The sequence below is a fragment of the Ammospiza caudacuta genome, chromosome 6 (assembly GCF_027887145.1).
Source record: "Ammospiza caudacuta isolate bAmmCau1 chromosome 6, bAmmCau1.pri, whole genome shotgun sequence".
Classification (NCBI taxonomy): Eukaryota; Metazoa; Chordata; class Aves; order Passeriformes; family Passerellidae; genus Ammospiza; species Ammospiza caudacuta.
The window spans coordinates 28311710-28336141 of record NC_080598.1 but is presented as its reverse complement, the minus strand read 5'-3'; the positions used below and the strand labels follow the sequence as shown (position 1 = coordinate 28336141).

The following is a 24432-nucleotide window of genomic DNA, read 5'->3' as shown; positions in this document are numbered from 1 at the left end:
CTCAGCCTGCAGAGCCTGGCTGCTGCCCCAGCCCTGTGGCCACCCCTAACTCTCTCCCTAGCATCACCAATGCCTGCCAGCCCTGGTGCCTGTAACTAGCTTGTGCTGGGAGGCACTGCTTGCAGAGAGGCTTTGGTAAAGGAGGCAGAGAAAAGGGGTGAGAGAGCCCAAAGGAAGGAGAGTTCCTGCTGTCAGAGGAGGAGGCACTGAGGATGGCCAGCAACTCCAGTGCACTGCCCCGGGTGACTTTCCAGACACCAGAGAAACCTGGGGAGGAATCATCACACAGGAAACTGGGCAAGCTGACCATAAAGTACAACCGCAAAGACCTACAGCGCTGGCTAGACCTGGAGGAATGGATCAACGCCCAGCTGCAGGAGCTCTACCAGTGCCGGGTGAGTAGCTGGGGCACACGGACCCCTTGCTTGTCAGGTGAATGGATCTAGAGGCCCTGTGTGCTGGCAGAGAGGTTTGCTTGCTCTGCTTCACTGGAAATAGTTCCTTGTCTTCAGCTTCCAGCAGGTTATCTCCGTGCCCCCTCTGCAGCACTCTGGTGTGTCGGCAGGCAGGGAAGCTTGCACTGATGCAATCCAGCTGGCTTTGAACTGCCTGGAGCTGCATCCACTGAGGGGGTGTAGCTATTGCTCAGCATGAGTAGCACAACCTAGAGAGATGTATAAACCTGGGATGACTCCTGTTGCTGAGCTCCATGTGGTGAGTGGCTTTGTGGTGAGCAGTAGCCAGGCTAGCTGGGTTACAATGATCAGTGTATCCCTGTTCTTTTGGGACACAACAGTGAGGCTCTACCTGCTGTTTGAATGAGACACTTCAGAATGTGCTGTAACTGCAGTCTGCACACACTACTGGCAACAGGGGAGATTGGGAAAAAAACTCCTTGCTCACATGTAGAAATCTTATGCCTCCATCTTCACCAAACCTCAGAGCTGTTTCCCTTGCCTGAGCTTTCCTTTGCACCAGGAACGGTCCCTCCCAAATTTTTCCTGCCTGAGAGCTGTCCCAGTAGGAAAGAGCCAGGAGTGCCTATAGCATCTGAATGGTACAGGATTTTACTTCAGCTGTTGCATTTTTTCGCTGGGTTAGTGACATTCAAGTTCCAGCACTGCCAGGGTATACTGAAATTTTAACCCTGTACTATCACTTCTATTCATATATTGTCCTTAGATGCATAATAGTTATGCTGGGTGCTTTCAGAAGCAATAGCATTCTTCTGTGGTTGAGATAATCCTTTGGAGTGTGGTACAGTAAAAGATGAAAGCTTTTCCTCCATTGTACATCATGATCTTAAATACATTTAAATAGCTTGATTAAGGATTTTGCTTTTCTCTCTAGGGCAGTGGCTGATACAGTAAGAAAATACAGCTTTCTTGACTCACAGAGAATCTCCATCTTCAACAGATGACACAAATGGGTTTAACAAATTGTGTAAAACTGCTTATTTATGTCCTGGATGGGGATGGACTAAATGAACTGCCAGGCCCTTTCTGCCCTGTACTCTGTATTTGCACCCCAGCACAGTGTTAAGCACACTTTTGAGACACAAGGAAATAAGAGCTGATGATATTTTAGAGCCTTCCGCTCTGAGCATCAGCAGTTTCAAATTGCAATCAACACTGAAGTGGACATTCAGAACAGGCCATGAATGGTGTGTTTCATGCTACTTGCCATGATGGTACAGAAAATTTTTTGCCTGCCCAGGCTGATTTTCTGGGCCTGAGAACTATAGAATAATGTCACGTTCATAGCTGAAGACCCAGACTTCAGGAACTGCTTTTAAGTCTGTCCTTATTATGGTTGTTGCTGTTGCTTTTATTATTATGATCATTATTATAATAATTTTCTGTGTGACTTCCTGTGTGACTGTGTATTTGATATTTGTGTGGGAATGTGCCAGATTCTCATGCCATGTTGGGAGATAAAATATTTCTGTTTTAATTTATGCCTTATGCAAAGAACAGGCAGAAAACAAATATGGAGAAAAAAGTCCTTTCTTCTTCTGCAAATGCATGGCTCCTCTGAAAATGAGTATATTACTGCTTCTGTTCAGTTAACTAACTGTTTTAGATTTCCCAAACACAGCTTGCCCAGTAAAAATTACTAATCTCTTCAAGTTAGTTGTGAATTTCCAGTTGTTTTCTATAGTTTATTAAAATGATAGTAAGAAATTCTTAGCTGTATCTTATGCCTCTTGATAATGCATTATGAAACATTATACAGTGCACATGGGAGCAGAAGTTATCTGCAGACCCAGTCAGACAGGCAAAATTCAGTGTGTCTGCAAAGTGCTACCGTGGTAGTCCTGCTGAATGAAGGCTGTTCAAAAGAGTGGCAGTGACAATATTGCTTCCCAGCCATCCTGCACTGGCATTTGAGGGACTGTCCCTAGAGTTGGTAGCTCAATTCAGAGTTCTTTTCCTGACTGTTGAGGTTTGCTAGAGATAAACAAGGAGAATGTCTGCTGCTTTGAGTAACAGAACATTGTGCCCTTTGGAGAATTACTGCAGTTTTAAAGAGTTACATTTTTGTCACTTTTTTTTCTGAGACAGACAAGAAGCACTTGGTATGACCAGTAACATGACCCAGGATGGGGTCCTCCATGTGCTACTCTTACTGCTGAAGTGTACAGAGATAGACCTTTACACGTCAAAGGTGTCAGTAAAACAAGTCAGTTTATGTTCAGTTCTGTTTTCCAGAGAATGAAGGCTGTTTACTGTCATCAGAGCAGATGCCCAAAGGGGATTCTTTTTCCCTACTGCAAAATCCCAGCAGGCACAAGTGAGAAACCCAGCCATGCCCTTACAGGAACACATTGCCCTTGCTAGTATCTCTTCAGCACAAGAGATTTCCCTGCTTCCTGATGTATTCAGGCCAGCATAAGAGATTTGCTACAAGGAACTACATAACATAATGTCGTGCCAGGTCAGAGACTGTTACCAGGATCTCTTCAAATACATACATGTGCCACAGTAAATTACTTGTAATCACAGACATGTCCAGCAGGTCATCCTGCTCTCCTCTGTGCATTGTGACAAGATTATTTAGTTGCCCTGCTTCTTTAGGCTTCCTTGTATCCATCAACTTCCATTACAATTGTCTCTTTGTTACCTCTTACTTTGCTCCACCTGCCCTTGGCAGTGCACAGTTCCTGGGTGTCTTCCAGAGACTCAAATGACAGCAAGGTTAGCTCAAACATTACCCCCTGATGCAGGGAATGCTACCATGTTTACTGTCACGAGGCTTTTTAGCAACAAAACTAAGACTCATTTTCGAGATGATTCCTTGCACATGGAATCCAGGAGAACATCCACACTAGGAGTAAAAACCACATGGATTTCCTACCCTATCTCACCCTCCCAGCCTACTTAGCTTTCCCAGCCTACTTAGCTTCTTAACCAGAGACAAAGTCAGCCTGGATCAACACCTGTTTTCTAAAAAGTCACATGAAAAATATTACTTTTAAGAAGAAATACTGTGTGGGTCACAGTGCAATATATTTAACTCTGGTTTATTATTTATTCTTAAGTTAGCTGTGTATCAAAGTTAAACAAGGGCTTTCTACTTCCTCTCTGGCTTAGTATCAGTGACTGCCCAGGAAAAGTTTCTTTTTTTCCTGTAAGTATTGTCTTTAATGTTTAATGTTTTATAGACACATCCATAAATGCCACAACCTGGCAATCAGAAACTGTGCTGTTCACCCAGTATCCTTATTCTACTGATTACTATGCCAAAATATCACTAATCTTGTGTTGTGAAAGATTAATTTTGCAAATACACTGGAAAAACACAGGCGGCTTTCCTTGCAGAGATTTGTGAAGCTAAAATGTGTCTGTGATCAAGTGTACAAATGTTTCCAACTAACACCCCTGTGCAGTACAAGATTATCACTCCAGTCACCAAAAATTGGAGTCCCTCTCATATTAAAGGAGACTATTATATCCCTCTCATATCTATTAGAGAAATCTGGCAAAATATTGTTAGGTCTTTCAACAGCATAATTTTCTCTCCATTACTGCCAAGAGCCTTAGTATAAATACAAAGTAGATGAGTGTAATTAGCATAAAACCCTAAAATCTCCTTCTGTTATTTATGCCTCTCTAAGATTAAGCCTGTTGGAGTTCTGTTTGGTGAACTCCTCATAGAAGAAGGGTGTCACAGGCTGGTATATGTGGCACTGCAGTTTGATATCCTGGAAATGGTCTTCCAATGGTGGGTGATGATCCCTGAGCCATGTAGTGCTTGGAAAAGATGAAGAATGTCTATGTCAGGATGTGTGGCTGTAGCAGACACTACAAAGGGGCTGGAATCCATGCCCTCATTACAAGAACCTCCCTTTTTTGAGATGATTTATATCTTGACCTCAACTTTGCTGCATAGTTTTATTGCAACTCAGCTGCTTAGTTCTTTAAAGATGGCCTCTAGAGTTCTTAAGAAGTTTGAAGGTTAATTAACTCTGGTGTTTTCTTCCCTTTTAGCTAAGGGAGGAAACAGAGGCAGCAGCTCCTGAACCACAAATTGATCTTGAAGATCTCCTGGAGGTCCCTAATGAAGAACAGAAAATAAAACTACAGGTCAGATTGAGGGACTTGGTGATTTTAAGTTTAGTGAAGTTCTCTTCATAAAGACTAGTGGCATGTGGGGTAGAGAATAGATGTTGGTAGTGTTGCATGATGCTTTCTTGTGCCTTCCTCTTTGTAGGGAGGGGAGAACTCATGAAATACTAAAATGATGACTCCTTGTTTTTTTAGGAAATCCTCCATGAGTGCTCCAGCCCCACAGAGGTGAGTGAAGCATATAAATTTACATGTGTACATGTTATACTATTCTGTAACGGTGTCTTTGCTGCTGCTTGGCTGAGTAGCCAAGACACTACTGTGCTGCAGATTTGTTTAATCATAATGGGAGGTGTTTGCCACTTTATTCTGTGATTGTAAAATTACACATAAATGCACATGAATGAGCTGAAGGCAGAGCTAGAGCAAATAATGAATTATGCTTTACAATCACAGGAAGTTCTTTTCATGTTTCAGACATCCTAAGCTGATCAGTCTGAGCTGCTGTTTGATCCTCAGTGTAGAAAAGCCATAGACAGTGCCATAACTCACATAACCATTTTTACATTGTTAACTGAATGCATTCTTAGCTTAAAACACTAGGGTTATGAGTGACAAGGATGTAGAACGGCCCTTAGGTTAGACTGGGCAGATAACTGCTGAGCAGTCGCCATGTAGGTTAATTTTACACATGGATTTTTTTTTCCCCACATAAATTTGCAAGTTTTTACTTTGAATTAGACAGTTAAATCCCACAATGTCCAGACAATTGGAGGCAATACTGTGTGCATGCACCACACAGGGACTGCCTTTGCTGCACTGCACACCTGTGCAAAATGTGGTTCCCATCACTGCTTCAGCCCCATGCACTGCATGTGAACATTCTGCTTGCACATCATCCATCAGACTCCACGTGTTGTCAAGCTGATGTGGCTGTGCAGTGCTGAACATACAGAAAATGAGATGAATGCATGACTGAAATTCAATCACTGAATCAATATTAGTATCGCTGAAATTTTTTTAAATTAAACTGGGCTGTAGCAATCATCACAGATACTCTCCTAGCAGGGCTTTCAGCAAAGCTGGCAATATGAAATAGTTTTCAGAGTGTCTGAATGTCAGATCTGAGGCAAGAATTTCACATTCCCAGAGCGGTAACAGAAGAGAGTTTGCTCTGCTAAGTCAGAAGCCATGAAAGTACCTGCTGAATATAGATACTGCTGCCCTGTTGGCAAAAACACATACTTTCACCCTGGGGATCTTGAATCCAGTCCCCTTGAAAGATCTCAGGAGTTTAACTGCAGAAGACAGACAAGAAACTGAAAGGACTGACTGAAAAGAAAGGTATGATCCTAGGCATTTACTTCCAGAGCATGATGTGGCAACCTCTGATCACCCAAGTGAGGATGCTGGGATTCCACACAGCACAAATGGTAACAAGCTGCAGTATTTCCAGTGACCTTGCCTAATTACAAGAACATGTAGCAATGTCTCTGGGTAAGAAAGGCTGCACACCTCTTTATGGTGGTGTTACTTGCCATGCAGAGGGTAAAGTTTGCACATTGCCTTCTGCTTGGAATAACCAGATAGGCCAGTTTAGTTCATAGTCCCTGGCTGTGTCAGCAAAGTAGTCAGGGTTTGTCTCCATTAACTGCTCATCTATCTGCTCTGCCTGTCCTCAACCCCTGCTCAACATTATCATTAGTCCTACATGTTTTGCTCCACCTCTTCTCTGCCAGCCACTTCCTTGTAGAACTGGCACAGCTCCAGGATGGTTTGAAATTCACATGGAGCTCTACTGGTTCAACAAGAGGGACAGCTTGCTTTGTCCTAGATTGGGAGGGCAGCAGAAGTGGGCAGGAGGTTATGGTGGCAACAGGAAGCAGTGGAACCTAAAAGAGAACAACAGCATCCTGAGGTCATCTCACGGTGGGAAAAGCAGGTATCTGGGATAAAGAGGGTCAGGCTAGCTCCTGAGGAGAAAGTAAACATGGCTGTTCCAAAGGGAGACAGGGAAAGGGGAGGAGCTTTTAGACCCTTCTCGTTCTTTCCTAAGCTAAAAGATATGTTTGCTCAATACATGTCAAAATTGTGGTTTCTGCTCAATGTAAGGGTGAATGTGGGAATGATGGAAACGCCAAAGTCGCTTTGGGCTGGTGAGTGCTGGAATTAATACAACATCCTTTTCCAACCAACTCTTATTGTAGGACTTCATCACGGAATTGCTCAGTCGATTGAGAGGTCTCCGAAGAGTCACCAATCCTCAGAAGAAATGACCTTGCTCACATGGAAACTCCAGCTTTGGTTACAAGGAAACATGTATCTTCCTGACAAAAACCAGGATCAGCAACAGAACTTCTGAGTATGTTTAGGACTTATTATTATTATTGAGAAACTTCAGCAAGTTTGTGAACTTTGTACCAGTGGTTTGAAGTCTCCACTCCTTCCAAATCTACACACACAGCAGGGAGCTAGATTGTACATTTTCCTGATTCTTAAAGAGTGTGTTAACCTGAGGAACAGGACAAGATATCCCTCCTTTAGATTCTTCTAGGAATTTCCATGCTGGCCAAGGAGCACTGAATACAATTCTCAGGAGTTCATCAAGACTTCTTTTTTTCGTCCATTGCAAGGCAAACAAGGCATTCGTTATCACTCATTCATCAACATGGAAAATCAGCCACTGTTAAGCTGCACCTCATTTTAGTCTGGCTTAAACCCAATTGTGATCTCCTGCCTGTTACTGTTGTGCCTGACTCTACAGCATTGCACATACTTTGTAAGTCTTACTAAGCCTCTGTTATTTATGAAGATTGGACAGAAAATATATATGATAGTTTGAGTGCACCTGGTCTACTTAAGGGGAAGTTTGTGAAGCAACTGCTACAGCAAATGACTATTTTTTTTCCATTTTGTGGAATTTAAGACTTAGAAGCCTTTTCTAAAGGAACAAGGTCTGGGAATGATTTTTCTCCTAGTTCAAAAAGATGTTGGAAAAATACCTATTTTATATTAAAACAGAAAACCAGCCATGCACTGCTTGATTTTGCTCTCTCTTTAGATTCTAAAGAAAAACTGAAGTAAAAAATACCTGCTCCCAACTTCCCTTCAGGGAGCATCTCAGAGGGAGTCTTTTGCAGACAGGTAGGTCGCGCAAATGAGCAGGGAAGTAGGACACAGTACTTTGCTGCATAAACTCTTCTGGCTACAACTAGTATTTGCCTGGAAAAATACAGAGGAAACTACATCCAGCCTCTCAGCAAGTCAGTAACTTGACACATGGACTAGGAAATAAGACAGCAAATGGAAGCTGATTGCTGAGGCAGTGCTCTCACATTATGCCCTGTCCCTATGTTGATACCCGGCCATGCAAACATAAGAGATGAGTCACATCCAGAGGAGCTACTAAAGAGCACAACATTCAAGGCCAGCTTTTGAGTAATCTTTTGTCTGTTTGGTGAGTCAGGCAGAAGGGACCAACTATGGAACCAGAGGGGCATGCAGGTTAGCTAAAAAAGACAAACAAGGACTCTTGGGCTGGACCAGTAATATCTTAAACCCAGTAGCCTTTCCATCTTTATCATTAGCAGTGTGATGACTATTATCTTGTTCTTCCCTCCTATTTTCCAGCTGTCATTGAAATTGTAGGTTGTGTCCTCTAAGAAGACAAAATCCAAGCTGCAGTACCAACTGTGATATAAGGGCCTGCTTCCTTTCACATGCTTTTCTTGTATCTGATTGGAAGTTGGCAAGCCATGGACCTCATGTTTTGTTCTAAGGCTGCTCCAAGATGTTCTAAGCCTCACCCACTAGGCTGGAAAATGGTCTTTCTTTATAAGGTCCAATATATGTCTTTGATGGCTCTGGGAACATGCCAATTTGGGCTTAATAAGGGGCCAGTGGGACATGCCTACCCTCATGAAATCTCAACTTAATCAGTAAAATAACAACAAAAATCCAGACCTGCAATGGGTGCAGATCTGGCTTATGGATGACACCTGCTACTCATGTAACACACCCCTGGAGAAATGAGAGCAGCATATCGACAAAAAGCTCTGAGCACTGGTAAAAAAAAGACTAGGATCAAACAGAAGTTCAGGTGGAAGAGCTAGATGGACAGGACACGAGGAGAATGTCCTAAACTAGAGATGCAATTAGCTACTGCACAGCAGTATAGGAGATCAGATTACTTACATACCCCAGTAAGAGGTTCTGTTTTTTTCTGCTGAGTTGCAACAGCACAAAAACATGACATGCCTCTCCTCTGGCCCAAGAGAAACAGTTTCTTCGCCCAGGAACTGTTCTGTATTTCCTCAATATGGAGTGAGGCAAAAGGAATTTTTGTCTGTGCTTTAAGGTAGACATTATTAAAATCAAAACCAAAGCAGGTTCTGAAAACTCTGCTTGACCAAAGTTGTCTTTATGCTTATTCTGCAAGTAACAGGAAAAGAGTAAGCTATAGGTCCTATCATGTGCAATTGCTTCTGATACATAAGGAATTCTGATACATAATGATACCTGAGAGCACTTCAACTGAGCACACTGAGATTAGGGGACCAAGGCAACATGTGGCCAGTGCTAGATGGTTTATCAGCTCACTGGTGCAAAAGAAAAAACAATGTAATGCAATCAGAGTAACTTCTTTTTTGTTTCATTCTTAAACAGTAGTAAATCGCATTTGGTTTGGTTGATGTTTTAGCTGTTCTCACACTAGACCACAAGGATAGATTAAAATCAATGCTTGAAAAATTTTCGTTACAAACATCTTCCAGTAAACTTTGTTGTTTCTCAGCACCACCACTAGCATAAGTATGTAGATTCTGTCTAAGAATGTTGCTTGAAAGGAACTTTGCCCTCTTGATTATACCAAGATAATCCAATGTATGAAAGTTCATGAGCTTTTCTAATTTGAATTCTTGTTGGAGTGGAGCCCACATTTGATAATTCACATACAAAACATTATGAGAGGGAAAGAAAATCCCTCATGACTTGCTACAAAGACAAGAGCAAACAAGTTGAATCTCTTTCTGGAAGATGCCAAGCTGTCTTCTGTGCTTGAACAGCTATGACTGAAGTTGATCTGGCCTGTCAGGAACTGACTGATTACCAGTGTCTTTGTTTACCAGCACCTTTTCAAAGACAAGGATAGCGAGTAAGTAACAGAGCTAACAGTGCACTGCCCACTTAAAGGTCATGCAGCATTCCTCTTTCACAACACAGATTCAACTAGGTGTGCTTCCTGCAGACAGCCCATCTGGATACCCCTCTGCCCCTCCTACATGGAGTTCACTGAGGCAGCAGCTACAGTGGGAACAGCTTTTCAGGGGAAAGTGATTGGGCTACTACTAAAATGCCCCATTACATGCAGAAAGTGCAGCAGCCACAAAAATGTCCATTAGTGGTGCAGGGAAAATAGTAGCTTGTGTCTGTATGACTTGAAGAGAGTCTTCCATGTATGACTAAGTTCTATTTCAGGTAATGGGTTGGGTGCATGTCTAGATTCCTTGGGATGGCCCCACAGAAACCAATTTGGGAATCTAAATAAACGGCTTCCGGCTGCAACCTGCACCATTACTACTGATGTGAAGAGGGCAGGGCTTACAAGACAGAGGCTGCCTAACTGCAAGGGAGCTCAAAGTTTTGTCGTGGCTGATGAAGCATTCAAAATGTTGCAAGTATCATACCAGCTCATACTAAGATATTGAAAAAACCAGCAGCTGTAAATCAAGAAACAAAATTACTACTAACTGCTTGCGGAAGACACTGGCTGAAGCCCAAAGCAGTGGATCAATTTAGGAGAGAAATAAAAACAGATAGTTGTACCTTCCCCTGTATACATAAAACATGAAGGCTTTAACCTCAGATAGAACTGGGTTGTCTTACTATCAGACTAATTATCCATGTCAAATAGCAATGAAAAAGTATCATGATAACATAAAAAAAGAACAGCATTTTGTTTTGATTTTTAAGACTGCAAGCTCCTCAGGGCTTACTTAAATAACTTACTTAAATTTTGTGTGTCACAGGGTTAATTGCAAGCTCTTGCATCAGAACAACTCAAGTAATTTTCCCATCTACCTGTCCCAATGAGACAGGCACTGGTGAAGCAAGGGCTGCCAGGAGAAAGAAGGTCCTCCACAGAAGTTGGATTTTGCCAACCCTTCCTAAGAGAAGGCACTCCTGGATACGCTTGCCATTTTTAGTGTGTTGATCTAAAGTATTACCATTCTACATTGTTTGAATCAGGTTTTTGTTGAAGAGTCTGATCAAGAGCAACACATTAGCAGAAACCCACCTTCAACAGTGGTTTAATTCATTTGCTGTCCTCTGACCAGAGGTGCAGGTAAACACTGTTTCATCACTTCACCTCGGAGGCACTGACCTTAAGCACGGGGGCAAGGCAGACTGCTGGGAGTGGCAATGTCAAACCAGACAGGCAAGATTCATTGGAAATTCCCTGTCAAGGGCAAATCCTTCATTTTCTTGCAATCGGAATTTGTCAGCCTTAGAGAACTCTCTCAGAAGTCACATTATTTGGAAAGAGCTCATCCTGACCGAATAATAGAGCATGTTTACAGCCAATTTACTTGGGTATTTGAAGCAATTCTGGGTGTTCTGGGCACTGGCAAGTTCCACTTGCATCTGGATTGTCTCCCAGGAGAGATATGGACATATGCAACTGAGCTTCTCTCCTAACCAGATGAAGAGCATCACACAGGTAACATTTTTATCTTACCAGGTGACCAAATAATAAAGTCAAATCCTGCTTTCAGACTTACACACAACTATTTCAGACTAACATGTTGCTCTTACAGCACATGCACAGTGGCACAGCCACTGCAGGCCACAACACTGTATCAGTAGCAGATTACCTTTTCAAAGGATCCTTCCTTTCATGTCAGTGAGCAACACTGCCCTGCATCTTTTCCAGACACACCACAGAAACATTTTTGATGACTTCACTATTCTTCATTTCTTTCCCTAAGCTGCTTGACACTAGGATTAACGTACCATTGTAAGAAACCAACACTTTGTTAAGGGCTATCAGGCATTTTCAGGAGAGACTTTAACCACAGGCTTCTGTAAATATTTTTATTATGCTTTGCAAGTTCCCATCACACATGTGATCACAATGCAAACATTTTTCTCAGTGCAACGTGCTTTGCTGCCTGTTGAACCAGTGTATAAGCTGTTAGTAAAAGCAGGAAGTTATTTATCAGCCAGTCAGTACTGCCTTAAACACACATCTTTCCTGCTACCCACATTGTTTTACCATCTGTATTTATGGACTTGTATCCATCTCCTCATATCAAGTCCTCATTTATTCCCAAGCATGCACAGCAAACCCTGCACTTCTCAGGTGTATTTGTGAAGACCAAGTCACACGCCCTGCAAGCCTCTCTCAAATTACAGCACACTCTGTAACTGTCCAAAACATCACCCGTTTTGGCTGCAAATCCACTTAGATTCTTCCCATCTGGCTAGCTTCTCTGTTTTCCCATTCTCCAGCTCCTCTTCTGCCCATAAGTGTGGTCACTTATGTTTGCAAGGAAGATGATAGCGGGAGGTCTGGTGGTCCTTCAGGTCAAACTCCTCATGGCCTTCCCTAAGAAGCAAGTACAAATTGCAGTCAGAAGCAAATACCCAGGCCAGGAACCCACCCTTAGCCACTGCACAAGATATCTCCCAGGAGCCCCAGGCTGTGAGGACCTGACTGGCAGCCATGTGGACTAACTACTTAAGATATTTGCTTGCAACAGAAATTTCTGCGATGCTTTATAGGAAGGTCTACTCATCCTTGTCAGCTGGATTTGAAAATGACAACAGGTCCTTCTGTTTCTTTCCCTCTTGAAGAGATTAATGTAACTCATGGTTCATTTTCAGCACTGTGTCTGTGATTCCAGGGACATTAGCAACTGTGACAATGGACAAAATGAGTCTCCTCCAGAAAACTCTGGAAAATAACTGAAAAGAATGCAGTGCATGGGCAGCTGTCTTAAGCATGCTCAGGAGCAGGCATGCTTAAGACAGCTGCCAATACACTGCAGTCCTGCATCCACAGTGTGTGGATGATAAACTCACCTGCCAGACTGTTAAATCTGCTTTTACTGATGTTTGCTGTCAGATAATTTTGTTCATATGCTTTGTTTTTAACAATCTAACATTGCCAGTCATATGTTTTCTGAACATTTTCATATGGATTTCCCCCACTGCATTTGCATTTCCCTACAAATACATTTGTAGGAAATGAGAGAATATGCACAAAAAGCATACCTTATTATCCCAACCACATTTTTAGCAACCTCCTGTCTTAATGTCATCCAGCACTAATCTGAGAACCCAGCCAGCTATCCAATACTTCTGAGGTATGAAAAAAAGAAGTCACACAACTTGTCAGGAATAACTTTGTATTTAAATGAATTAACCCTACAAATCTGAAAATTATGTCAAAAATCTAGCTACGTGTGTTTAAGAACAAAGACAACAGCTGCTGCAAGTCTTTCACCAGCCTGACTGGTGTAAAAAGGCTCACACATACATATTTCAACAAAGAATTTTTTAATATGGCTTAGGATTGCAAAGTCTCAACATAAGAAAACCCTCAGGAATTAATACTATCTGATCTCCCCCTTTAAGGGAATCCAGCCTAGGTCATCCATCAATGGCATTAACAAGCCATAGGAGTCACTGAACAATGGTCTCATTTATCCCATCCCACGTAATGCAGCATTATCAGCTGCTCCAGAGGACATTCAGACAATGTGCCCAAACATTCACTCAAGCATTTCTGCCTAGGAACAGTTTAGTCCCTGAAGCCTGGGACAACTACTGATCTCACAAAGTATTTCTCTAACAACTAGTATTCAGCTCAGATCTGGATTCCTCAGATCTTGCCTCCTACTGCCTGCTTTTCTGCCTAATGACAAAAACATCCAAAGGGGGCCAAGCTTACCTCTGACCACCTCTCAGACCCAGAGGAATTGGATGACTCACCAAAAACAGCGCTGACAGTAGAGGTCCCCGTCACAGCCATGGCAGCGCAAAGTGGCATCTTCGTTGCAGATGCAGCACCAGGGTAACTCATCCTCATCACTATCATCTGCCCTTGCAAGAGCTGTGGTGACTGGAGTGTGGCTCTAATTCACATAGAAAACAAGAGACAGAGAGTTTAAACCCCAACAGGGGCAATAAAGGACCTTAACTGTAATACATGATGGCCACAGTGACCTGTCCCATTGCCAACAGTTTCCTCTCTGTTGATCCTAAGTCTGTGAGATGAACTTGCCCAGAGTGCAGGGACAGGCTCCATATGCATCTAAATTGTTAAATAAAAACCCAAGGTACTTTCTAGAATTTGGGTTAAAATCTATGTTGCTTGGAATGTAAACAGGTATTCAGCCTCATTTAGTGTCTACAGTGATGTACACCCACATTGTGTGTGCTAAGGGCATAAAGCTCAGATATTCTGGCAGGCACCATGACAATACCATGTGACAATTCCTGCTGCAAAAGCAAGAGATCAAACAGCTTTGCTGAAAGGGGCTATGTGGGAAGGGAAAGGAATGTGGCGGTGGGGGCATTGTTTTCTCCCTGTTGTGGGAAGAAAAGTGTGGGACAAAGGAAGTGCTTTGCCAAAAGGCCCCTACTATGCATTCATACCTGAGGCTGGGACAAAAAAGATCTTCTGAAATCATAATCTAAATATATCCATACAGCCAACTATGGCCTCCTTCTCCCTTACAGAGAACTCTTGTACAGCTGAAAACACACTGAGGCATTGTGCCTGGACACTGGCAAAGGCAGCTTCCTGACACAGTCTTTTCCTAACACTATCTTTTGCATCAGTAATCCCAGAAATGCAAGGTGTCATACCTGAGATGGATGTTTTTGATAATGTTTACAATTATATAATTTCTTCCACTGGGAGCAGGCCTGACAGGTGCTTGTGAGTCACAGGTGCATTTAATTCTTGTAATATACATTAGAGATTATGTATATATTTCCACAGTAGGCCAGAATCCACTCTAAGCATAGAGTATCCTGCTACTAATTCCCTCCTCTGACATTATATGAGAACATGAACAGTAGAATACTATCTAGAGGTTCCATTCTGCACATGCTGAAAGCACTGGGAAACCTCCCATTTACTTTGGTTCAGATTGTATGGTACATGGCCCTGTTGATCTTATTATGCATATATATGTATAATTCTCTAATATCCATATTGTGAGGTGTCTACCAACTTCTCTTGGTTTACACAACTCTGTAACATTCAACTCAAAGCCAGCTTGAAACAAATTGTATTCCAGGGAACAATTCCTTTTATAATTACAAAGATGATTCACAGTTGAGTTCAGAGCAGGTCAGCCTTGCAGAAGCTGCTTGGCTTGTTAGCTCTGAAGAAACTGGTTATTTAATTTTTTTTTCTGCATCAAGCCTAGGATACAACAAACTTCTGCTGCAGAACTGTACTCTCCTGACACCCTGGAACATTCCAGACACAGTTCAAGAGATCCTGACCATTCCACTGACCTTCTGCTTTGCTTGCTTACACAGGTTCTGTTGTGAGGATCCTGGTTGGGTGGTTTGATCTGGGGGAATGTTGAATCCACTTGCTTCATCCAGGGCTGCTTCCTCTGTGAGCTGGTAACAACACAAAGCAAGAAGTCTCTTGTTTCAAACACAGCTAGGAGCCTCATTCCAGGCCCTAAACCTCCTGCACTCAGTACTCTCATGCAGTAACAGGAGATGACAAGTCTGAATGCAGCTGGTGTTACCCAGCCAGATGTAAGGTCACTCTGCACTTGGAACACTGTGTGTGCATTGTGGATAGTCTGCAGCAGCAGGAGCCTGCAGCTCACACACTCTGCTTTGCAGTGCAGCTAACAGGTCCTCAGCATCATGCTAATCAAACACATGTGACATATCAGACAAACTTAAGCTCAGGTCTGCCTGCCAGACAATTCATATACATTTTGGGGAGAAATGTAGGTGTAAGCTGAGCTACACAGCACACATCTCATCATCCATGTTCTAAGGGGCTGGAGGAAAACAGAACAAGAAGAGAGGAAATACCAGCAAAGTGTGTTTATACAGGAGACATACAGACCACAAGAGACACTAAGCATGAATGAGAAAGACAGTGTGACAGACTAGAAGTATTGTTTTCAACTGCCTGTCAAATAGCTGAATGGGCCATGGGAGCTAGTATTGGAAAAGCACTAGGAAAGTAAGGAAGAAAACTTCTCAGGAACAGAAACACAACCTTTGTACACTCACCAGGTAACACACACACAAGACAAAAACAAGAGGAAGAAAAACAAGGCCACAGCTGCCACTTCTGACCTGTTTCAGCACTCGGCGAATGGCCTCCTCCTCAGCCACTTCCTCATCACTGTCAGGGAGCCTATAGGCTTCCAGTGTAACTGTAGGAGTAAGAAATGTGAGACTGTAACTCACACCTGCCTCAAGCCTTGTGCACACTAATGTACCAGAGACAATTCTTTGTGGTGTGAGCTGGCTGTGGCATTCTGGCTCTGACCTTTTAAGGTGCAGGTTCCTCATAAAGGACATTACTGTTTATTTTCAATACTTGGAAGAGAGATGGAAAAGATCCCCACCAAAACCAGAGTTTTCCTTTAAAAAAAGTTTTGTTAACCTCACCAGAGCATGCTAGAATTATCCCAAAGAAGGGTGCAAGACAATGCAGTCTGACCTTACAGTGCCAGCCCTTACCCTCAAGTTAGATCTTTTGTAATGATTTCATGACAAACCAACCTGTACAACTTTGCAGACAGAACTAAATCTCAGTCTGTTTCTTGCAGAACAGAAGAATTAAATGGATAAACACTAATAAAAAATTTACTCTGTCACAGCAACTCGATTCCTCTCTTGGCACTGTATTCTCATCTGCTACCAACCTTTCTCTGGGTCCTCGCCTTTGAGTGCTGCCAGTCTCTTGGCAACCTGTAGGATCTTTTCCTGCCTAGTGTTCTCTTCCTGCAGCTCAGCAGCAGCTTCTGCTAGAAGTTTATTCTTCTCTTCCTCTAGCTGTTTTGGGTCCAGATTTGCAAGGCAAACACAATCTTCACTTCCCCGATTGAGATCATTCAAACTCTGGCTACTAGCAGCTGCAGACAGACACACAGAACACACTGGTGACTCAGCAGCCATGTTCCTTGGGCACAGAAAACACGACAAATAATGCTATGAGAGCAGCTTGCTGCTCTCCCTAAAACTGGATAATGAGAGGAAAAGGCATGCCAGTAGGATCTTCACTGTACATGAAGAGAAGAAAATGAGCTAATCTGTGGTTTACAGTGAGATTACAGAGAAGGCAATGTAGCCAGAAAGACAATGGTATGCTGGATTCTGATGTTTTGTAACAGTGCACAGGTGCATTAGCAGTAGCAACAGCTCCTCCCCAGAGAGGAGTCACTCTAGAGAAACAGAGAATCTGAATAATACAACCCTGACAAGAAGGAACTATCTCCAAGCAAAGACACCAAGACCCAGTGAGGAGCTACTCTTGGTCAGTGCAAGGGATTATAAGGGGAAGATATGGACAAACTGGACATTCAGCTCACCTGTTAAGTTACATAGAGAGGGACAAACTCCTTTCTTAGCATAGCACATACATTATTAGATGTAAACAGATCTTTAGAAGCCAAAACAGATACCTTCAGGCTGAGCACTTGGTCTGTAATGCTTATCAATGGCAACTTCCTCAGACAGTTGAGTTAACAGGTCATCTGTCTGCTGGACCAAACTTCGGGTATCCGGGGCTTGGTGCACCTAAGGAACCAGGGGAGTGTGGGAAAAGGCAAATGAGAGGAAAGTGGCGTACTCAATCAAATTTGGCAATCAAGATCACCCTAGAAGGGAGCTATACAAAGACACCTCCACTAACATTGAGAATCTCAGTTTACAGTTATGTGGTGTAAGATTTGTAAGGGCTTCATTTTCAGAGGTGCTGAATGCACACAGCTCTAAGAGCAGTCACCCAAAGAAGGCAAAGGGGTGCTGAGTGTAAAGAAATCTGTATTGCTGGGTCCCAACTCCAGCTCTGCCACTACCTACAGTGTAAACAAAGCACCATTCACAACAGTGCCAGCCAGCAAGCCCCACGGAGACCTATGATGGCATGCAGCTGAAAGAACCATAAGGAAATGGTATCTTGGGGGACAAGATCATTCCTATAGGCTTTCAAAGCATATATCCAACCGGTTCCTCTGAAAACTCAGACAAATCATGCTAGGCTTCCATTTCTGTTAAAATTAACAGGTTTCTGCCCAGCTGGTATGCAGTAACAACTAGAAGATGTAATTAGAAGGTAGAGCTGATAAGCCTCCAACACAAACAGCTCTGAAAAACTGCGACCACTTATGTACATAAATGAATTGAGAATAAAAAACCCTAACATCTATTATTAAAAATATACACACAAACTACATCTGGCATAAAGGAACATGCTGCATTCAAATTAAAGCAGTGAACGAGTAAAGGCTGGTGATTTGCTTCTGGAGCAATGACACAATCAGGAAACAGAGATTTCTGAAGAAAGCTACCCGGACACAAAAAGGCTGAAGGAAGAAAGAATGGTTAGCATGTTGTGACACCAGTTACTGTGTCAGCTCAGAATAAATTGCTGACTAAAGAGCTGAGAGAGCTTACAGGTCTGGGAGCTTGGGAAGGAGGATCTCTACCCTGCAGGACAGCCAGCCGGTCCTCCATTTCCTGTGTGGATGGAACAGGTCCTCGGCCATCCTCCTTCAGGGCTGCCAGCCTAGCTTCGATCTCAGCCTGAGTAGGGATGGACTCTGCAATTCACAATAACACAAGGGAGGAGATTATTCTTTTTACTGAAAATGAAAAGCTACATGTTTTTTCTCCTTAAAATTGTATTTCTTTCTGGAATCAGACTCGGAACACCTGAGCAAAAACCTTGCTCAGCCTGGGCGTGAATGAAGGGTCATACTGCAGTGACTCCAAGACTACCTGATGCTAACTGCTATCCCTTTCTTCCAAGCCCTTGCCTTCTTCACAGTTTATCTCCTAGCCATAACACAAGTATTAGGGTGATGTCATCTGGAAATCAGCTGACTTGGGATTCTAGGGACAGGCAGAGAAATTAGTATAATTTAGGCAGTTCAGTCCATTGGTCCCACATCTCCCAGTGCAATCCCAGCCTTATCAGACTGAAACTCCTCCCGGCCACATAATGGATGAGAGGCAATGGCTGCAAGTTATTCCGGGGTGGTTTAGATTGGATATCAGGAAAAATTCACAGAAAGGGTTGTCAAGCCCTGGAAAAGGCTGCCCAGGGAAGTGGCTGAGTTACCACCCTTGGAGGTACCCAAAAGATGTGTAGATGTGGCACTTTGGGATATGGTTTAGTGGTGGACTTGGCAGTGGACAGTTTGACTCGATGATTCTATAACCAGGTAACCACTCTGAAGAGTGTTCTTTTTCTTTTAGAGACCATATATAACATTTAAAATAGTTTAAACTCATGCAAGCACCTCAAAGCAGTCCCAGAACCTGGCAGTTGTAGACTGGGATGAAAATCCTTTTCCTTCTCTGTGAGAAAAGGCTGGTCAGAATATAGTCCCACAGAGACTGGAACTGCTGTTGACAATGACTCACAGGAAACCTTCTTCAAAATAGTTTGGCCAAAGACTTTCATTTCATTCTACTCCAAGTGGGTTTGACACATTTTTTTACCCCAAAAAATGGAAAATGAGGAAGTGATTTTACTTGGAGTAAGACACTGCTCCAAAACCAAGTAGTAGTTTCAAGAGAAACCCCAAGAAGCAAAATGAAACTGGAACATTGATCTGAAATCATGGTAGAAGTTGGCCATTGTGGCAGCAGACCTTGGATGCTCTGTCCTATTTTTAAGCCTCCATCCCCCTAATATCACAGCCACTTAGAGCCCAGCACTTCCCTCTCCCTCCAGGTTCATTTCTTCCCAAATAGTAGTGTTCCCACCCATGGTATTTATGGTGTTCTCTAAAACTCACTTGGTTTCCTTTCCTCCCTGAGCCTCTCCAGTCTCTCTGCAATAGCTCTATCCTCTTTTGAGAGTCCCTGGTATCTGCAGCCTGCTCGACCTGGGGGCTTTGCAGCTGTCTTCTGTTGGTCTTTCAGCTGGTTTTGTTTAGCCTCGAAAGCTGCTACACGCCTGTGACAAGGAGGGAAAAAATACACGTCAATGAGAACAGGGATTTTAACCTGGAGATAAGAAAACATCCTCTGTGAACCCAATAGGCTATCTGAAGAATGCCAGTGCAGAACAGAAATGAAATTACTCTCTCCAATATTAGCACAATAAAGTACTCCTAAGAGTAAGGCAAACCTTATCTTACAAGAACAGCAGCACTTCCCAGCAGCACTTCCCAGCAGACAAGGAACATTTCACCACAAGGTTCCTGTTTCCAAGCCAACTCTGATCAGCCACAGATAATTGCAGGCAGGTGGCTGTTCAGGAGTCCATTCAAAAGGGCATAGCCCCCACCCCTCCAAACAAACTAACAGCCTAAACAGCAAAACAAAACGTCCATCTTTAATCTAACTCTGAACAAGCCAATACCCACACCACAAGTCCCATTTTTCCTGGTATCCACAGGGGAAGAGGAAGCCCTAAAAGGCTTGTCTGCAGTAGAAAGAACTGCTTGGCAAGTGCAACTCACTTTTTGTAGTTTTCTGGTGGTGACCATTTTGCTGAACTGCTTTGAGATTCTTCTCTGAAAGACAAAAATGATTTCTCTGAACTCAAGATACTGACAATACTTGACAATACTGACAATCATCTAGTCTCTCATCTCAAGACGAATCAGTGGGATTTTCTTGACCTCTTGGTACAGCCCCTTTCTTAACCTCGTTAATACTGAGAGGAATCAGCTTATGCAAGGGATTAAGACAACATAGCTGTCCAGGACAGCGGGAGCCTTCATCTCTGTCCTTTGGTCCAGTTGTTTTGCATCTGGACAGAATGTGACTTAATTCGGTCACCAGTGACCCAAAGAGGTGGGGCTGAAATACCCTTGCCTCCCACAGCCTGCACCTCCCAGCTCAGAGGGCAGGCAGGGAGTACTTAGGTGAGACTCCCAGGGTAATTAGCTTCCATGCAGCAGGACTCTCTGGAACGACATGGGGCATGCAACAAACACAGAATTATATAACATACAAGTAAAACAAAGTGTTACAGAAGTTATTATATAACATCCTACAAAACACTTGAACACTGCACCTAAAACACATCTAACTCTTCTACTTTGCTGTGCTCAGGCTGAGGGACTAAAGTAGACACTTATGTAAGTTAGTTAGCATATTTTATTTGTTCTTAGAAATCACAGCTAAGGCCTATATAGTAATGACTGAATGCAACATTGTTGGAACACTTTCGAAAGTTCTAAGGCTTCAATTCTGAAAGCTATTTGCATGCAGAACAACATATGCAGCTTACAGAACTGCAGCCTATGTGTGTTACCTGCAGGACAGGATGCCATCCACAGGCACCTGGACAAGCTCAAGAAGTGGGGCCTTGGGAATCTCACGAGGTGAAACGAGACAAAGTGCAAGGTGCTGCACTTGGGTTGGGGCAACTCCTGGTATCCACACAGGCTGGGGCACAAACAGATCAAGAGCAGCCCTGCCAAAAAGGACCTGGGAGTGCTGGTGAATAGGAAGCTGGACATGACCCAGCAATGTGTGCTCACAGCCCAGAAAGCCAACTGTGTCCTGGGCTGTATCCAAAGCAGCATGGCCAGCAGGGCAAGGGAGGGGATTCTACCCATCTCTTCCTCTCTCATGGAACCCCACCAGCAGTGCTGCATTCAGCTCTGGGGTCTTCCCAGAAATTTCCAGAAAGATGGAGAAGGACTTTTTCAGAAGAGCACATAGTGACAGGACAAGGGGGAATAGTTTTAAACTGAAAGAGCACAGGTCTAGATTAGATACTAGGAAAAAAATTCTTTACTTGGAGAGTGGTGAAACACTGGAACAGGTTGCCCAGAGAAGCTGTGGATGCCCCATCCCTGGAAGTGTTCAAGGTCAGGTGGGATGGGGCTCAGCAACCTGGTCTAGTGGAAGGCATCCCTGCCCACAGCACAGCAGCTGGAAATAGATGATTTTTAAGGTCCCTTCCAACCCAGACCATTCTATGATTCTATAATCTACCTGCTATCCAGCCAGGGAAGATTGTTTTTCTGCTGTAACTCCCTAGTGCTGATATTAAAATTATGAGGAAAAAACACCCAGAGGAAACATCAAGACAGGTGGTCCTGTTTTCTTAATGGCTTTGAAGTTTGAAGGAAATCAGAAAATTTCAAAACTGAAAAGACTGAATACTGTCCTTCACAGTTTTCAGCAGCCTGTGAAGATGAAGACCTTCACTAATGAGGCTCTTCTCCTTTAGACACCTGCAAAGCCAGAAAATTCCCCCCTTGCTGGTGAAAATTCCATGCTATAGGAGAAAAGTGAGGAAAAGAAACAAGAGAAATGTAAGAGAAAAAGGAGGACACAAAAAAATTGGTTGACAGAGGAATTCTGGTGTACACCTGTGTTCTTGTGTTGCTTGCTCAAGTCTATAATCCTGCTGCGACTGAATTTTGTTTTCAAAATTTGTGTTTTGTTTTCAACAGGAAGTCTACTGGTTATGATTGCAAATAATTTTTAAAGTTTTCTTTTAAAAGCAAAAATTTTATAGATTTTAGGCTACAAAACTTTATGCCTTCAGGCCACACATAGCAGAGATCCCTCATTGTTTGCCCACAGAATTAATAAGATTTTGAACATCTTATTGTCAGGCTACTCAACTATTCACATCTGAGAAGACTGCCAGAACTGTTAAAGTGGTATAGATTTCTGGCTGGCTTAACCTCAGCCCATCTAGTTAAGCTGTCCACAGGAATTCAGTGTCCATCCATGAAGATTTAAACCTGATGCTTTCAAACTACTTTGTCAACCATAGAGGACAGGCACAAATCCTGATTCCTATGTTAGGACTGCACAGCTCATATAACAACAAGTTCAGAAATGTCTTGATATTCTGGGGTACAGGCAGCATCCCTGCACATATGGAAGGCAGAGCTTTCCTGCAGAAATCGGCAACACCACATGGAATGCAAACTGAAGGAAAAAAGCAGCAAACTGTCTTTGGGTGAAGAAACATTCCCATCTTACCCAGTTAGTTTCCCATAGCACTGCTTGCACACCTTCTGCTGAGTGTTTCCACAGCGGGGAACAACAGCGCTGAAGCTCCGGCAGCCCGAGCAGAAGGAGCGTCCGCAGTTCTTGCAGCCACACTGCAGAGACAGGAGAGAGGGGCAGGAAGGGCTTCACCACCTGGCCACCACACCGCTGCCGCTTGCGGGCACAGTGCCCGTGCCGAGCACACACAAAATAATGCCGGGTAACTGCTGATTGCTGTGTGACAGAACTGCTTCACCAGCTATGATACGGAGACTCAAGAACTGTTTCACCGGCTAAGATATGGAGACTCAAGAACCTTGGAGACTCAAGAACCTTGGAGACTCAAGAACCAGAAAACTCCTGCTGGGAGCAGAGTCACCACTTCACCCCATAGTTTAGCGAAGTGTGTGTGTGTGAGTTGTGTGAGACCATGACAGAATCCTGGATTAGAGGGATGGCATTCAATGACTTTTTGCGTTTTTGGTCAGTAATGAAGACATATCAGAATTAGGCACCACGAGAGCTCAGTAAGCAAGGACAACAGCGCCAGGATGCTGGCCGGGAAGCGTGTCTCGGCGCCGGCCGAAGCAGCTCCCGGTTCCCTTCTCAGACCCTCGCACGGCGGGGGAGGCATCCGCGGGACCAGCCCGTTCCTGACCCCCGCAGCCGGACTTGCCTCTTTCTTGAAGACAGAGAACTTGGACGCGCACCCATAGCACCGGCTATCCATGGCGCTAGCGCCCCAGCCCGCCCTCAGGCACGGCGCTGCATCCCCGCTATCCCAACCTCCATGGTCTGCCCGGTGCTGCGGCTGCCTCAGGCCCAAGGATCGGCGGCGAGCGGGGCTGTCACAAGCCGGGAGCCGCGGCCACCACCCTCCCGTCCCCTCAACGCAGAGCTGGCGACGCACGGCCCTACGGGAGTTGTAGTCCTTTGCTCCTCCCTACCCGCTTTCAGACGCCAGGTGGCTCTCGCAAATAAACTACACTACCCAGAGCTCCACACGATCCCAGTGGCCGGCCGGCTCGGCTACCATCGCCGCGCGATGCATTGTGGTACGTGCAGTCCGGTGCCCTTGCCCGCCCCCGCCTGAGGCGCTCTGGCCCGGAGGGCATTAGCTGTTCTTGGGTGTTAATAAAACAAGAAAGTGTATTCTCTCAGGCTGACAGTGTTGCTCTCAAGCTACTCTGGGTGGTTTCTTTTTGTCCGAAACCTGTGGTAAGATCCTGGCTCAGAACAGCAGGAATCAGCCGAACTGCAAAACTCCAACCCATCCTTCTGCCAGTGTTGATCCGCCTGCCCTCAGGAGTAAGTGTCCTGCAGTGTTTGCAAAAAGAGTCACGGAGTGCAAGTGAGTCATCCTGTTAACTGCGTGGGTTTACAGGTGCCTTGTGCATTCTTTCCAGTTTAATATATAACCCCACGTTGTAAAGACTCACACAATTTAATTAGGAAACTCACTGATTTATTCCAGGAAGTAAAATTCATTAATATATGAATTAAGCTGAATTTAAAGGGAAAAAATGGGGGGGTTCTCTCTCAATCTTTCATTTTTGGCATTTGTGTGCTTGTTGGGGTTTTTGTTCGGTTAGGTTTTTTAATGGTAAAAAACATTAGAAAGACAGCTGGAAGCTAAACTTCTTACCTGTCCAGCAATTGTGTTAGAGAC

General features: G+C 43.8%; 2 protein-coding genes across 2 annotated transcripts; one reads left to right on the top strand and one right to left on the bottom strand.

The window, feature by feature from the left end:
- Positions 1 to 212: 212 nt before the first annotated feature.
- On the top strand, positions 213 to 6844 carry PPP1R14D (protein phosphatase 1 regulatory inhibitor subunit 14D). Its single transcript, XM_058807873.1, has 4 exons — positions 213 to 395; positions 4491 to 4586; positions 4764 to 4796; positions 6776 to 6844. Exons 1-4 carry the CDS (start codon positions 213 to 215, stop codon positions 6842 to 6844), a joined length of 381 nt encoding a protein of 126 aa, XP_058663856.1.
- A 4802-nt stretch (positions 6845 to 11646) lies between these two features.
- Positions 11647 to 23642, bottom strand: ZFYVE19 (zinc finger FYVE-type containing 19). The gene is made up of 11 exons (XM_058807870.1): positions 23440 to 23642; positions 22755 to 22876; positions 20261 to 20314; positions 19592 to 19752; positions 18243 to 18388; positions 17249 to 17363; positions 16490 to 16699; positions 15915 to 15994; positions 15102 to 15212; positions 13563 to 13705; positions 11647 to 12174 (listed from the first exon to the last, which is right to left on the bottom strand). The coding sequence occupies exons 1-11, from the start codon at positions 23491 to 23493 to the stop codon at positions 12102 to 12104; spliced, it is 1269 nt and encodes a 422-aa protein (XP_058663853.1). The 5' UTR covers positions 23494 to 23642; the 3' UTR covers positions 11647 to 12101.
- Between the last annotated feature and the right edge of the window lie 790 nt (positions 23643 to 24432).